Source organism: Canis lupus, chromosome 9, assembly GCF_011100685.1.
Source record: "Canis lupus familiaris isolate Mischka breed German Shepherd chromosome 9, alternate assembly UU_Cfam_GSD_1.0, whole genome shotgun sequence".
Classification (NCBI taxonomy): Eukaryota; Metazoa; Chordata; class Mammalia; order Carnivora; family Canidae; genus Canis; species Canis lupus.
The window spans coordinates 17,797,870-17,812,014 of NC_049230.1; the positions used below are offsets into that span (position 1 = coordinate 17,797,870).

Below are 14,145 nucleotides of genomic sequence, written 5' to 3' on the forward strand. Positions count from 1 at the left end.
ATTAAATGTAGATTTTTCCTTCTGAGGCTGTCATGATCTTTTGTTTTTCTCTTTTTTCCTCAGTTTCCCTCCTTGCCATCAACTTGTCTTCTACGTCATTCACTCGTTCTTCTACCTCGTCAACTCTTGTCATTAGAACCTCTAGTTTGGATTGCATCTCATTTAATTGATTTTTTAAAAAGATTATTTTATTTATTTATTCAGAGAGAGAGAGAGAGAGAGAGAGAGAGGCAGAGACACAGGCAGAGGGAAAAGTAGGCTCCATGCTGAGAGCCTGACATGGGACTCGATCCCCGGTCTCCAGGATCACACCCTGGGCTGCAGGCGGCTCTAAACCGCTGCGCCACTGGGGCTGCCCTCATTTAATTGATTTTTAATTTCTGCCTGATTAGATCTAAATTCTGCAGTCAGGACGTCTCTTGAATCCTTTACACTTTTTTCTAGAGTGACCAGTAGCTTTATAATTATACTTCTGAATTGGCTTTCTGACATTGAATTGTAATCCAAATTTTGTAACTCTATGGGAGAGAGGACTGTTTCTGATTCCTTCTTTTGAGGTGAGTTTCTCCTTCTAGTCATTTTGCTCAGTGCAGAGTGGCCAAAAACAAGTTGTACTTGATAGAAGCGTGAACTCTTCTCACTGTAGCATTCCAGGCTGTTCTCTCTTTAAATCTAAGACCGAATTCATAGGTTTTCAGGGTGATTTGAAAGTTATCTGGGTAATTTGGTGGGGATAGGTGACTTGGGGATCCTACTCTTCCGCCATCTTGCCCCCTCCCTCTTCAGTGCTCCCATTTCTTCTCTACTTTCCTCTGACTGTATTTTCTCAGCACAGGCTGCATGTCATGCTGCCTTCCAGGGCTCCTAAAATACTATCAAGCACAGACCCTGTTTTTCTTGGTTGGTTTGCACAATTTTAAGAGGCAGCTCATTAAAATGGATTGCTTAAAAGTTTTGTTAGGTCACAAGGAAAGAAAAGATGCCTTATCACCATCTCCTTACATGAGCAGAATGAATGTTTTTTTTTAAGATTTTATTTTTAAGCAATCTCTCTGCCCAGTGCGGAGCTCAAACCTGCAACCCCAAGATCCAGAATCACATGTTCTACCAACCCAGCCCCCCAGGCACCCTGAATGTGTCTTCTTTTCATCACCTTCTAAAAGGGAACTCATTGTGAGTTTTGAAAGATACTAAAAACTTGAATTCTGATTTTTTTTGTTCATTATTTATTTCAAACTGCCTTATTTTGTAGGTCATTATGATTCATTATGTCTCTGAAACAGGAATCTTCATTGACTAATAGCTTTCTTTTTTCCTATTCCTTATATTTATTTGGAATTAAGTTGGATCATATTTAGATCAATACATACAACTTCCTTAAATTGCTATATTTACATTAATAGTTTTATAAAATTCACTATAAGTATTTAGCTTTGTGACCTAGTTTCTTATTTTACAGCTGATAAAGACATGAATGAGAAGAATGGGATAAAAGATGGGAGGTCATCTGCTGGTGAGTGAAAAATTTGTTAATGAACTAATTCATTCATTTATTTAACAGATATTTACTAAATAAGTGATACTATGTTAAGTGCTAGAGATTTAATTAAGTATATAAACTTTTTAAACTTGCAGCAGTGGGATGCCTGGGTGGCTCAGCAGTTGAGTGTCTGCCTTCGGATCGGGGTATAATCCTGGGGTTCGGGATTGAGTCTCGCATTGGGCTCCCTGTGAGGAGCCTGCTTATTTCTTTGCCTATGTCTCTGCCTCTCTCTCTCTGTTTCTCATGAATAAATAAAATCTTTAAAATAATAAAATAAACTTTCAGTAGTATCTGTGGCAAATTCTTTTTTGTATATTTTGCATATTTTGCCACTTTTTGAAAAGTAATGTACGTTAGATTGTTTCCAATGAATTTAGTTAATAAAAACTAAACCCAAAATTCAATTTTCATTTATTAGTTAAAGACAACTATTTATATATCTGCCCTAAGGAGAACTTCTTGAAGAAAACATAGGTAAATAATATTGTGATCTTAGGGTAGAAAAGGATTTTCTTTTTTCTAAATTTACCATAAGACCCAGCAATCCCCCTGATGGGTGTTTTTCCAGGATAAATGAATATATATGTTCACAAAAATATTTGTGAATGAACATTCATAGCAGCTTTATTCCTAATGACTACAAATTGGAAACAATCCTAATATCCATCAACCCATGCAGGGATAAGTTGTAGTGATTGTTCTTTTTTTTAAATATTTATTTATTTATTTACTTATTTATGATAGACATAGAGAGAGAGAGAGAGAGAGAGAGAGAGAGAGGCAGAAACACAGGAGGAGGGAGAAGCAGGGTCCATGCCAGGAGCCCGACGTGGGACTCGATCCCGGGTCTCCAGGATCGCCAAAGGCAGGCGCCAAACCGCTGCGCCACCCAGGGATCCCCCATAGTGATTGTTCTTAAGGTTGCATTTGATTAAAGTGGGAAAAGAAATATGTAGGCAAGAAACAGAAGTGAAAATTTGACTTGGGAGTTAGGAGTATCATATTAGGGAAGGTGCTTTCTGAAGTGTAAGGATGCTTATGGTCAGTTTTAAGAATATTAATGCAAGTGATTGGCTGCTTTTATTTATTTTTTTTTTATTTTTATTTTTTGATTGGCTGCTTTTAAATTCTACCCCAGCAGCATGGTTGATTTGGTAGAATGGAGCAAGTGTTGATTTAGGAATCTGACAGCTACAGTTTTCTCTCCTACTAGCTTTGTGACTTTAGGCACGTATCTTTACTTTTCTGAGGCTGTTTCTTTGTTTTTCTTTAAAAAATGATAATAACAAAAGTTTGAGTTATGGTATGAAAGCACCCATCACACTACATGGTTTAGTAGACAATCATTAAATTCAGTTTTCTTTCCTTCCCTGACTGAAACAGAACAGGTTAGAGAGGTCAGGAGATCAAATCAAAATGATGGGTTTGGAGGAGAAAACTTTTAAATCTTTAAGTTTCCGTTCTAATGCTGTAAGTAGAGTTTAACATCTTAGTACTTTAAAAGAACATTGTACCATTTGCAGAGTACTCATTTTTAAATTTTTTATGATGTGGAGATGGAGGAGAGACATAGACATCTATCATGGGAAGTTGTTGATTTCTGATGCTCTATTTCACAATGAGTAAGTTCATATTCTGTTTGTGAATCTCATTGTGATCTCTGTAATTTGTATCCCATTTTCCAGCTGATGGGAAAGTTCAATCTAATAAACTAATGAATAAAGCAAAAGCTATCATAGGTGAGAAGTTAATGTAAAACTGAGATACTCATGTTTTCAAAACATATTTATGCAACTATTAAAGTTTTTTTTATTATTGAAGTTTGTTTGGCATAAATGTTATATTAGTTTTCAGGCATACAACAGTGTTTCAAAAATTATATACATTACAAAATGCTCACCACAATAAATATAGTTACCATCTGTCACCATACAGTGTTATTATGATATTATTGGCTATATTGCCTATGCTGTACTTTTCATCTCTGTGACTTATTTAGAACTAGAAGTTTGTCCCTCTTAATCCCATTCACCTGTTTCATGCATCCTCCCACTCTTCTTTCCTTTGGCAACCAACCGTTTCCTTTTTGTATTTATGAGTTTGTTTCTGTTTTCTGTATGTTTGTTTATATGTTTTTTAGATTCCACATAAAAGTGAAATCATCTGGTATTTATTTCTCTGTCTCACTTGTTTCACTTAGCATGATACCCGGAATATCCATCCATGTTGTAGCAAATGGCAAGATTTCATTCATTCATTCTTTTTTGTAGCTGAATAATATATTCCAGTGTGTGTGCATGTGTGTGTGTGTCTGTCTTCTGTGCATCTATCTTCATTCATTTATCATAGACACTTAGTTTTCTTCTATGTCTAAGCTATTGTAAATACTGCTGCAATAAACATAGAGGTTTGCAATAGTATTTTGAATTATGTAATCATTGCCTTGTAACTCCTGCCAATTTAACTACTAAAAAAAAACTTTTCTAATGAACAACTTTGACTTTGAATTTCAGTATCTTTGAAATAACACTATATTGCTATTTCTTGACAGAAGTGTTCCTTTCTATAGAGGTTTTAGCAATGATGTGCTCATTTTTGCCACACTTCAGAAATCTGAAACCTGAATTTCATAATAAAAATAGTAATAACTACTATTTAATGGGGACTTTCTCTGTACCAGGCATTGCGTTAAGCACTTTATGTAATTTATTAATTTATTAATATTATATCTATGATATAGGTACTATTATAGTCATCATTTTGTAGATGGGGAACCAGAGGCCAGAGGGTAAATACTAGGATAAAATGTATGTATTCCTCAGATTTCACTTATATTGAATAATATAATAATTCTTTTTTTTCCAAATACACGAGGGTTTATTTACAAGCTTGAGCTTAGGTCCAAGTATACCCGACACAGCGGAGCAGGGACTTGGACCCCGAGGTGGGTTCCAGCTTAGTTTTATGGGCTGGTCTAGGGGACCTCCAGAAGGGGTGGAGGAATTTCTCAAGTTCTGTTTACATTCTGATATGGGGCTTTCAAGAGCATTGAGCTTTGTTCTCATTCTAATATGGGGCTTTCCAGGGTTAACCTATAAGCTGTTTTTTTTCCTGTAACTGAGGTAATGTAAATTTCAGCTCTTATCCAAAAGGGCCTGAGATGGCTGTACTTGTGCTAACGCTGAACTTAAGGTGGAATGGCCTTAATTTTCTCGGCCTTGACATTTCCCCCTCTCAGAGGAACCTAAGGAAGGACCCTATCATGGGTCCAGGTTGCTCTCAGAGTGAGCCAGGGGGAATGATTAAACCAGGATTCAAACCAACCTTGTTGCTGTTCTCGCTCCTGTTTACATCCCAGTGAAGAAGCAACATCCTGTGTTTAAGGCAGCACATAACCCATCCCACCCCACCCCCCTGCCTTTGTTGTAAGAAGACTGAGTCTAATCTATTTTGAAGGACAACCTCAGCCTAGGGAGTCTTGGAGGTGGGAAATAAGTGAGAACGGCACAGTCTTAGCTTTAGGGGATTGTCCTTGTCTGGTTGGCTTTTCCATTCTGGAACAAAGCCCTTGAGAATGGCGTGTGGAGTGTGGATCAGCTGGCCAGACGTGGGTGTAGTGGACCCAGGGAGTAATCCCGTTGACTTTGAGAGCAGTGGGAGTGGTCAGGATCACAACGTAGGGTCCCCTCCAGCGAGGTTGAAGTGTCTGGTGTTGGTATCTCCAGATATACACCCAGTCACCCGGCTGGTATCGATGGGGGCCAGGGGTGGCCCAGTCTCATAGAGGGCCCTCAGCTTAGGCCACACCTGTTCATGGGTTCGTTGTAACATTTGGAGGGAGAAAAGGAGTTGGTGATCATCAAACTCATAAGCACCTCAGGTTTTAAATTGGGGATAATAGGTGGAGGAATACCGAACATGATTTCGTAGGGGGTAAGTCCCATCTTATAGGTGAGTTCCTCACCCTATACAGGGCAAAGGGGAGGAGAGTCACCCAGTCCTCGCCAGTCTCCAGGGCTAATTTAGTTAAGGTCTCCTTTAATGTTCTGTTCATCCTCTCTACCTGTCCTGAGCTTTGAGGCCTATATGCACAATGTAATTTCCAATCTACCCCAAGTACTAGTGCCACTCCCCGTGCTACCTTAGAGATGAATCCTGGGCTGTTGTCTGATCCAATCTTAACAGGATTTCTTGGTCACAGTCTGTGCTGTTTCACGTTTGGTGGGAAAAGCCTCTGTCCATCCTGAAAAAGTTATCTACAAATACTAGTAAAGAGTAAATACCTGTATCTGTATTTTCCAGGTTTTACCTCAGTGAAGTCCACTTCCCAGTAGGCTCCTGGGTAGTCCCCTCAGAGCCGGGTGCCTGGGTTAGATCCATGGGCGGTGGCATTAGTTAACTGGCATGTGTGGCAGCTTGCCACAATCTGCTCGATTTTTGCTCAAGAGTATTTAATAGTGATCTTTGTGTATCGTATGAGGTCTTCCATCTTCATTGTTCCCATATGAATACTCCAGTGCATTTTGGATAGGACTCGCCGTCCTAGTTCCTCTGGCAGGATGATGCTGGAGTCTGCAGCCCTCCACCAGCCACGCAAGCACTGGGTCATAGGCAAGTGTTTGATCCAGTGTAAATCAGCATCAGTATAGTTGGGGGTGTTCGGCAGGGTCGGTGCCCCCGGATCGGGTAGCGTGGTTGCTAAGACCTGGGTCACCGAAAGGGCTGCCTCCTTTGCTTTCAAATCAGCTAGCTGGTTTCTCCTGGCTACTGGTGTGTCTGCCTTTTGGTGTCCCGGACAATGGATGATAGCTAATGCCTTGGGCAGCCAGAGGGCCCTCAGGAGTTCAAGGATCCCTGTTTTGTTTTTAATAGTCTTTCCCTCTGCTGTCAGAAGCCCTCTCTCTCTGTAAAGGGCTCCGTGGATGTGAGCGGTGGCAAAGGCGTACCTGCTGTCGGTGTAAATGTTTATTCATTTACCTTCTCCCATGGTCAGTGCCTTGGCCAGTGTGATCACTTCTGCCAATGGCTCTGCCCAGATTGTCTCCGTTTCCTTGGTTACGGCGGCCCCCGCATATCTGACTCCTTCTCAGACAAAACTGCTGCCGTCCATGTACCAGGTGGCGTCTGCGTTTGGCAGTGGCTAGTCCTGGAGATCAGCTCTGATTCTGTGCACCTGTGCCAAAATTTCTTGACAGTCATGTAGGGGGGGGGGTCCCAGTCTGGATTAGGGAGTAGCATTGCCAGATTCAGGGTTGTTGGTGGCTTAAATAAAATTCTGAAGGGGTTTAGCAGTAGGACTCTGATAATGGGTCAGATGGGCATTGTTGATACAGTGGTCTGGGGGCGTTTGAGTACCCCTTCAATAGCATGTGGGATGGTAACATGCAGTTCTTGCCCCATGGCCAGCTTGCCTGTGTCCTTAACCATAGTGGCCACCGCGACAATAATTTTTAAGTATGGGGGCCATCCAGCAGCCACCGTGTCCAGCTTTTTGGAGATATAGGCTATGGGTCTCTTCCTGGGACCTATGTACTGGACAAGGACCCCTTTTGCCACCCTGTCTTTCTCGTCCACATACAGGTAGAAGGGCTTGGCTAGGTCAGGCAACCCGAGAGCCGGGGCAGACAGCAAGGCCTGTTTAAGGTCATTAAAAGCTCTGTTCATGGCCCCTGTCCATTCAAAATTTTGCTGGTGCCTGGTGGCCTCATAGAGGGGTCTGGCCATCTCGGCAAAACCCAGAATCCATAATCGACAGAGAACCCTGCTGACCCCAGGAATTCACATACCTGGCGGATGGTTTGCGGCTGTGGGATCTTTAAGATGGTTTCCTTCTGTGCATCCGTTAACCATCTTTGTCCATCCTTTAATTTGTACCCAAGGTAGCTCACCTGTGCTCTGCAGATCTGGGATTTTTTAGCTGAGGCCCGGTATCCTAGAGCTGCTATTGTCTGGAGCAAGTCCCTGGTGCCTTGCAGTCATGTGTCCTGGTCCCCTCCGCCACCAACAGGATATCATCTACATATTGTAATAAGGTCAAATGAGGGTGCTTGGAATGGAACTCACCGAAGTCTTTGTGTAAGGCCTCATTGAAGATGGTCAGTGAATTTTTGAATCCTTGTGGTAGTTGAGTCCATTGATGTCTTTCTCAGGGCCCGTCCATTCAAAGGCGAAGAGGTCTTGGCTCTTGAGTGCTAAAGGCAGGCTGAAAAAGGCGCCTTTTAAATCTAATACCGTATACCAAGTTTTGTCTGGAGGCAGAGTGGAGAGGAGGGTGTATGGGTTTGGGACTGTAGGGTGCATATCCTCTACTCACCGCCAGTTGACTTCCCTTAAGTCCTAGACTGACCTGTAATCGTTAGAGTGCGGTTTCTGAACCAGCAGCAAGGGAGTGTGTTCCATGCCGATTGGCAAGGCCTTAATATGTCCGAGTCCAGTAGTTGCTGTATGTGGGGTGTGATTCCCGTACATGCTACGAGAGGACATAGGGTATTGACAGACCCTGACAGGGTCTGCCCCTGGCTTTAGTTCTATGTATATGGCTGGTCAGTGCCAGGCCAGCCCAATTCCCCGTTTCTGCCCACACTTGGGGAAATTCCCACAGCCAGCGGTCAATGTCAGTCATTGGGGCTGATGGTGTTTGGTAGAGACGATATTCGTCTTCTAAACTCAGGACAAGCACTTGAACAGGGTGCCCCTCCTTGTTTAGGATTTTTGCTCCTTCGGGGTGGAAGCAAATTTGTGTCCCCATCTTGGTGAGCAAATCCCAACCTAACAATGGGTAGGAACACTCAGGGATGACCATGAAGGAATGGGATACCCGGCCCATGCCGAGATCCTCAGTTCTTCAGGTAGTCCATGAGTACTGTTTGGTGCCCGTGGCCCCTTGTACCCATGAAGTCTTGTTTGCCAATTTCCCTTGGGGTTGTAATAAAACCAAATGTTGTGCCCTAGTGTCCACTAGGAATTCAACAGGTTGCCCCTCCACTCTAAGAGTTACCCTGGGCTCGGGGAGGGGTGCCGAACCCTAACTCCCCTAATTGTCCAGGTTCTCCATTTCCAAGATCTTGGCAGGGGCCTAAGATCTTTTCTTAGGGCAGTCTTTCACCCAGTGGCCCTTTTCTTTGCAAAAAGCACATTGGTTTTTGTTCACCTTAGGGCACTCCCGACGGGGACCAGGACCATCCTCCTTACCTGTCCCTGAAGCCAGCTTCTTGAGGTGTCTCCGTCTTTCCTGTGGGTCATCCATGGTTGTAGCTAGCAGGATCTTGGCCAGGTTTTGGGTCTGCTGCTCACTTAGTTTGGTTTATTGTTCTTCCGGACTTCCTCTATTATTATAGGCTCTTTGTGCTACTATTACTGACTGCTCTTCTCTCCTAGTCTCTCTACTCTTTGCAATTTCTTTTTAATGTCTGGAGTGGCCTGGTTAACAAAAGCCATGATAATTGCGGCCTTTGTTTCTGGGGCTTCTGGGTTCATAGGGGTGCACTGCCTAAAAGCCTCCACGATTCTCTCTAAGAAGGCTGCTGGACTCTCATCCTTACCCTGTCTTATATCATAGACCTTGGCCAGATTGGTAGGCTTGCGCGGCAGCCTTGAGACCTGCCATTAGAGTCTGGCGGTAGACCCGGAGTCTCTCCTTACCTTCAGCCAAGTTGTAGTCCCAGGTGGGGCAGGATAAGGGGAAGGCAGCATTTATGAGGTCTGGGTTTTGAGTCAGCTGTCTTCTCCCAGGACAGACTTCCAGGCTTCCACCTGAATTCGTTCTCTCTCTTCGGTGGTGAGGAGAACCTGCAAGAGCTGTTGGCAGTCATCCCAAGTAGGCTGGTGGGTAAAGAGAACAGTATCTAAAAGCCCCATTAGATCTCTCGCATTATCAGAGAACTTTGCAATATAACATTAGCTGTCCGTCAGTCTCATCTTGGGGGGGGGGGCATGGCAGGGAGAGGAAGGGTGGTGGAGTCGGCCACCCCGCATTTGGAGGTGGGGCCACCAGGTGGGTCCCTACACGTGTCCCCACTGCTGACCCGTGCACAGGGACTCCCTCATCAGGGAGGGGTGGCGCCCCTTCTGCAGCCCCCAGTGCCTCCAATGGAGGGGTGGAAGGGGGAGGGGGTGCCCAGTAGGTCAGCGGGAGGATCTGGTTCTCCGGGGAGGAATCCTGGAAGACCGGATAAAGGGGTTGGGTCGTAGAGTCGGTCTCCTTCTCGGCTTTCCGCAGGGCTAGAATCTTGGTACGTCCTGCTTTGGGGGGGTAAAAATGGTTTTATCCAAGGAGGGGGATTCTCGATCATGTCCTGCCAGATCAGGATGTAGGGCACCTGGTCAGAGTGGCCGTCTGGTTCGTCCCCGAAGATCACGGCCTTAACCACTTCTCCATCTTCAGGAAGAGCATGGAAGTCAATTTCGCTTCCATTCTAGTGGTTTCTGGCACTGCCTCGCTTCTGGAACAAGAAATCTATCCTTGCTGTAAGTTCCAGATCGAAAGTATCATCTGTGAACCCCAAGAGCAGGCTGGACTTGTCCACGCTACTCTCACGGATGATGAGGATCTTCAGGGTAGTCAGCACGTCCTCGTCCATCCTGACCCTCCTCCACTCTGAGCCCAGCTAGCCACACGGTCGGGTTCTCAACCGTCCTCCAGGGAGCAGTGCCCGAGCATGGCAGCGCTGCGCATCGGCCACTTTCCTTGCTCCCGGCGCTGTTTAGGTTGCGCAAGCCCGGGTCTCCCCAATTCCGCCTTCTAGTCTTATAATTCAAGAGAAAATAACAATGCTGTTAGTGGAATCATTAGTGCTACTGATACATAATATAATTTCAAAGAACAGTTACAAAACTACAAACTTTGTTGATTTAACCTGGATTTCTAAGAGCATTGCCAGAACATGACTCCATTTTAGTCTGTGTAACTAATTGGAGATGTCTCATATCTTTGTTCTCATCTGCAGTTGAATTAAAATGATAATATATAAGCATGAGTGGCATTTTTCTTATGTTGAAACTGGTGATGTCTTAAACATATTTCTGGGTTCTTTTCCCAACTTCAGAAGAAAGAAAATTATCAACTTTCAAAATATTTGGGGGGAGTATGGCAATTAAACACACAGATAAGTAAAATGTTTACTGACAACTTTGGCAGTGGATCAAAAGCATTTCCTTTCAAAGTTTTGTCTTGAGAATTTTGTGTCATAATTTCTAGATCTATACATATCTGGTAAAATATGTTGAGAAAAATGTTAGCTTAGATATGACTATCTTGGAAGAGGAAACTATTTTGTGATTTAGTTTTTAGAATGTGGATACTAGAGAATCATTCATTTGGGTTTTGCCATCAGGACTAAGCAGATTCTAAAGGTATTCTGGAATCACTGATAGACCTGAAGTCTAAATATAGAAAAGACAAATGATGTGAGAGGAACAGAAACAGAAAGTAGGAAAGTTGTCAGAAAGAAAAAAAATATTAAATAGGTGTATGTATGTAGCAGAATCAAATTTGGTATTATTTATTTCTTTCTAACTAATTTCCCTCTCAATCACCATCCTATTCTGGCTGTGAGTGGGATATAATATGTTGAAAAGTGAGAGGACAGGACTTAAGTTGGCCAATTAAATTTCATCTAATTTCAGAGACTTCTCTCCAGGGTTAGGTTTATGGTAACTCTGGGATTGGCCTATAAACTGCAGGATACCAAGCACATCCCCTTCACTGTCCCTAACCCTAACTCTAGATTTGAGAAAGAAAAAAAAGGATGATGTGTATATATGCATGCATATGCAGTGGACTATTATTCAGCCGTAAAGAAGAGTAGAATCGCCATTTGCAATGACATGGATGGAGTTAGAGAGTACTAAGCGAAATAAGCTGGTCAAGGAAAGAAAAATACCACACAATTTCTCTCATATGTGGAATTTAAGAAACAAAATGAGAAAAGAGAGGAAAAGAAAGAGGCAAACTGGGAAAGGGACTCTTTTTTTAAATTATTTTTATCGGAGTTCAATTTGCCAACATTTAGCATAACACCCAGTGCTCATCCTGCCAAGTGCCCCCCTCAGTGTCCATTACCCAGTCATCCTAACCCCCCGCCCACCTCCCTTTCCACTGCCCCTTGTTCTTTTCCTACAGTTAGGTGTCTCTCATGTTTTGTCATCCTCACTGATATTTTCACTCCTTTTTTCTCGGGAAACTGACTCTTAATTACAGAGAACCGATGATTACCAGAGGGAAGGTGGGTGGGGAATGGATAAAACAGGTGATGGGGATTAAGGAGTGCACCTGTTGTGATAAGCACCAGGTGTTGTATGGAAGTGTTGAACCACTATCTTGTAGACCTGAAACTAATATTACACTATATGTTAACTGGAATTTAAGTAAAAACTTAAAAAAATAAAGTTAACCTAGTTTATTCTGGTTTAAAATTAAAAGTTTCTTTTTGGTTGATCCAGTTTATTTTGGGAACTTCTCAGTTTTTCATGCCTTTCCCTTATTTTCCCTGAGAAAAGTATCCCAGTGTCAGGGAAAGCTTGGTGTCCTGCTGATAGAGAAGGGTGGCCAGACCTTATGTTGTCCTCTGGATTCTTGATAGCCTCTTTACCAGTGTTTCACATGTCAAGAATCCTGAGCATTCTGGTGACCTCTCCTGCTGAAGTTCACTACTTGAATAATTTGTGGTCTGCTGTTGTTTGTTTATTTTTTATTTTTATTTTTTAACAAAGTCAAGGATCTATGGTCCTTCCCTCACTAATTTGGCTGGGTAAGCCTTAGCACTCACTGCTCGTGAGGTCCGTTGAGTCTCAGTCAAGTATTCTACTAGTCCCTAGACTGTACTTTCTACCCCGTAGCCTCTGCTAGAGATCACCTTTCCCTTTGACTTGGTGTCCCATGGCAGATCCATTGACTCCATCTCTGAGAAACCTTACACGTTTCTTACCGGGAGTACATGAGAATAACTGAATATCTTTCATATCATACCAAGCCAAAGGGGCAACAGGGTAGCCTGTTGCCAGCCCTTCCTCTACCTATAGACACCATACCACAATATCTATTCTGGTGACAATGCCATGTTGTCTGGAAACTCTGTGAGGTGCTAACATGTCAGAGATCCAAATAGGAAACATGACAAACGGTCTCCTTGATTACCACCCTTACCTGCTTACCACCAAAATATCTAGAATTTTTCTTCTATCCTGCCTTTTCTCAGAGTTTGACTTGGAAAGGGCAATTGAGAGTAGAGATGAGTGCAGTTCCAGTAGGCAGCAGGAACACTTAAACAGAGAGAGACAGAGACACAGAGATCTTTATTTCTATTTCTCTTCCTGGTTGCATTTTCTTAGAACATAAAGTAGAATTTTCCCCTCTTCTATCCAAACAGGATGTGGGAAGGAGAAGGAAAGGAGAAAAAAAAAGAAGGAAAGGAATAGGAAAGGAACAACCCTATGTCATTTTTTTGGCCCCTCAACCATCTGGTTGACAGTAAAATGAAATGTTAAATGTTCAGATTTGTTTTGTAAAAAGTAGCTTTAGAAAATTAAAAAAAACCCTCTGATTATTTATCTATGGCTGAATAGGAAAAGATTTATGGAAGAAAGGAAATATGAAAAAGAAAAATACATTAATACAATTTAAAATGTCATAGCTCCAGTCTCTTCAATAAATGGTTCTGGGAAAATTGGACAGCCACATGCAGAAGAATGAAATTAGACCATTCTCTTACACCATACACAAAGATAAACTCAAAATGGATGAAAGATCTAAATGTGAGACAAGATTCCATCAAAATCCTAGAGGAGAACACAGGCAACACCCTTTTTGAACTTGGCCACAGTAACTTCTTGCAAGATACATCCACGAAGGCAAAAGAAACAAAAGCAAAAATGAATTACTGGGACTTCATCAAGATAAAAAGCTACTGCACAGCAAAAGAAACAGTCAACAAAGCTAAAAGACAACCTACAGAATGGGAGAATATATTTGCAAATGACATATCAGATAAAGGGCTAGTATCCAAGATCTATAAAGAACTTATTAAACTCCACAGCAAATAAACAAACAATCCAATCATGAACAGAAATTTCACAGAGGAAGACATAGACATGGCCAACAAACACATGAGAAAATGCCATCACTGGCCATCAGGGAAATACAAATCAAAACCACAATGAGATACCACCTCACTCCAGTGAGAATGGGGAAAATTAACAAGGCAGGAAACAACAAATGTTGGAGAGGATGTGGAGAAAGGGGAACCCTCTTGCACTGTTGGCGGGAAATATTAAAAATGATTAATTGGACCTCATCAAGTTTAATAACTTCTTTTTATGAAAGACAGTTAAGAAAATAAAAGACAAGACACACATTGGGAGAATATATTGGCATAATGTATGTGACCAAGGACTGATATCCAGAATACAAGAACAACTCAATCATAAGAAGATACCCAGTGAAAGGGGCAAAAGATTTGAGTGGACATTTCACAAAAGAAGAAATATACCTGGCCAATGACCATACAAAAGGAGGCTGAACATTATTAGTTATAAGAGAAATGCAATTTAAATCATTAGGAGACACTGCTATCCATCCCTTAGAGTAGCAAAATTTAAAAAGATCG

The 14,145-nt window shown here is 42.3% G+C and overlaps 1 protein-coding gene across 1 annotated transcript in view; it reads left to right on the forward strand.

Moving 5' to 3' along the window:
* Positions 1–14,145, forward strand: part of EFCAB13 (EF-hand calcium binding domain 13) — a 127,174-nt gene that overhangs the window by 94,375 nt on the left and 18,654 nt on the right. Inside the window, 1 exon segment of the mRNA XM_038546015.1 lies at positions 1,460–1,513. Within this exon segment, the coding sequence (XP_038401943.1) occupies positions 1,460–1,513 (54 nt within the window).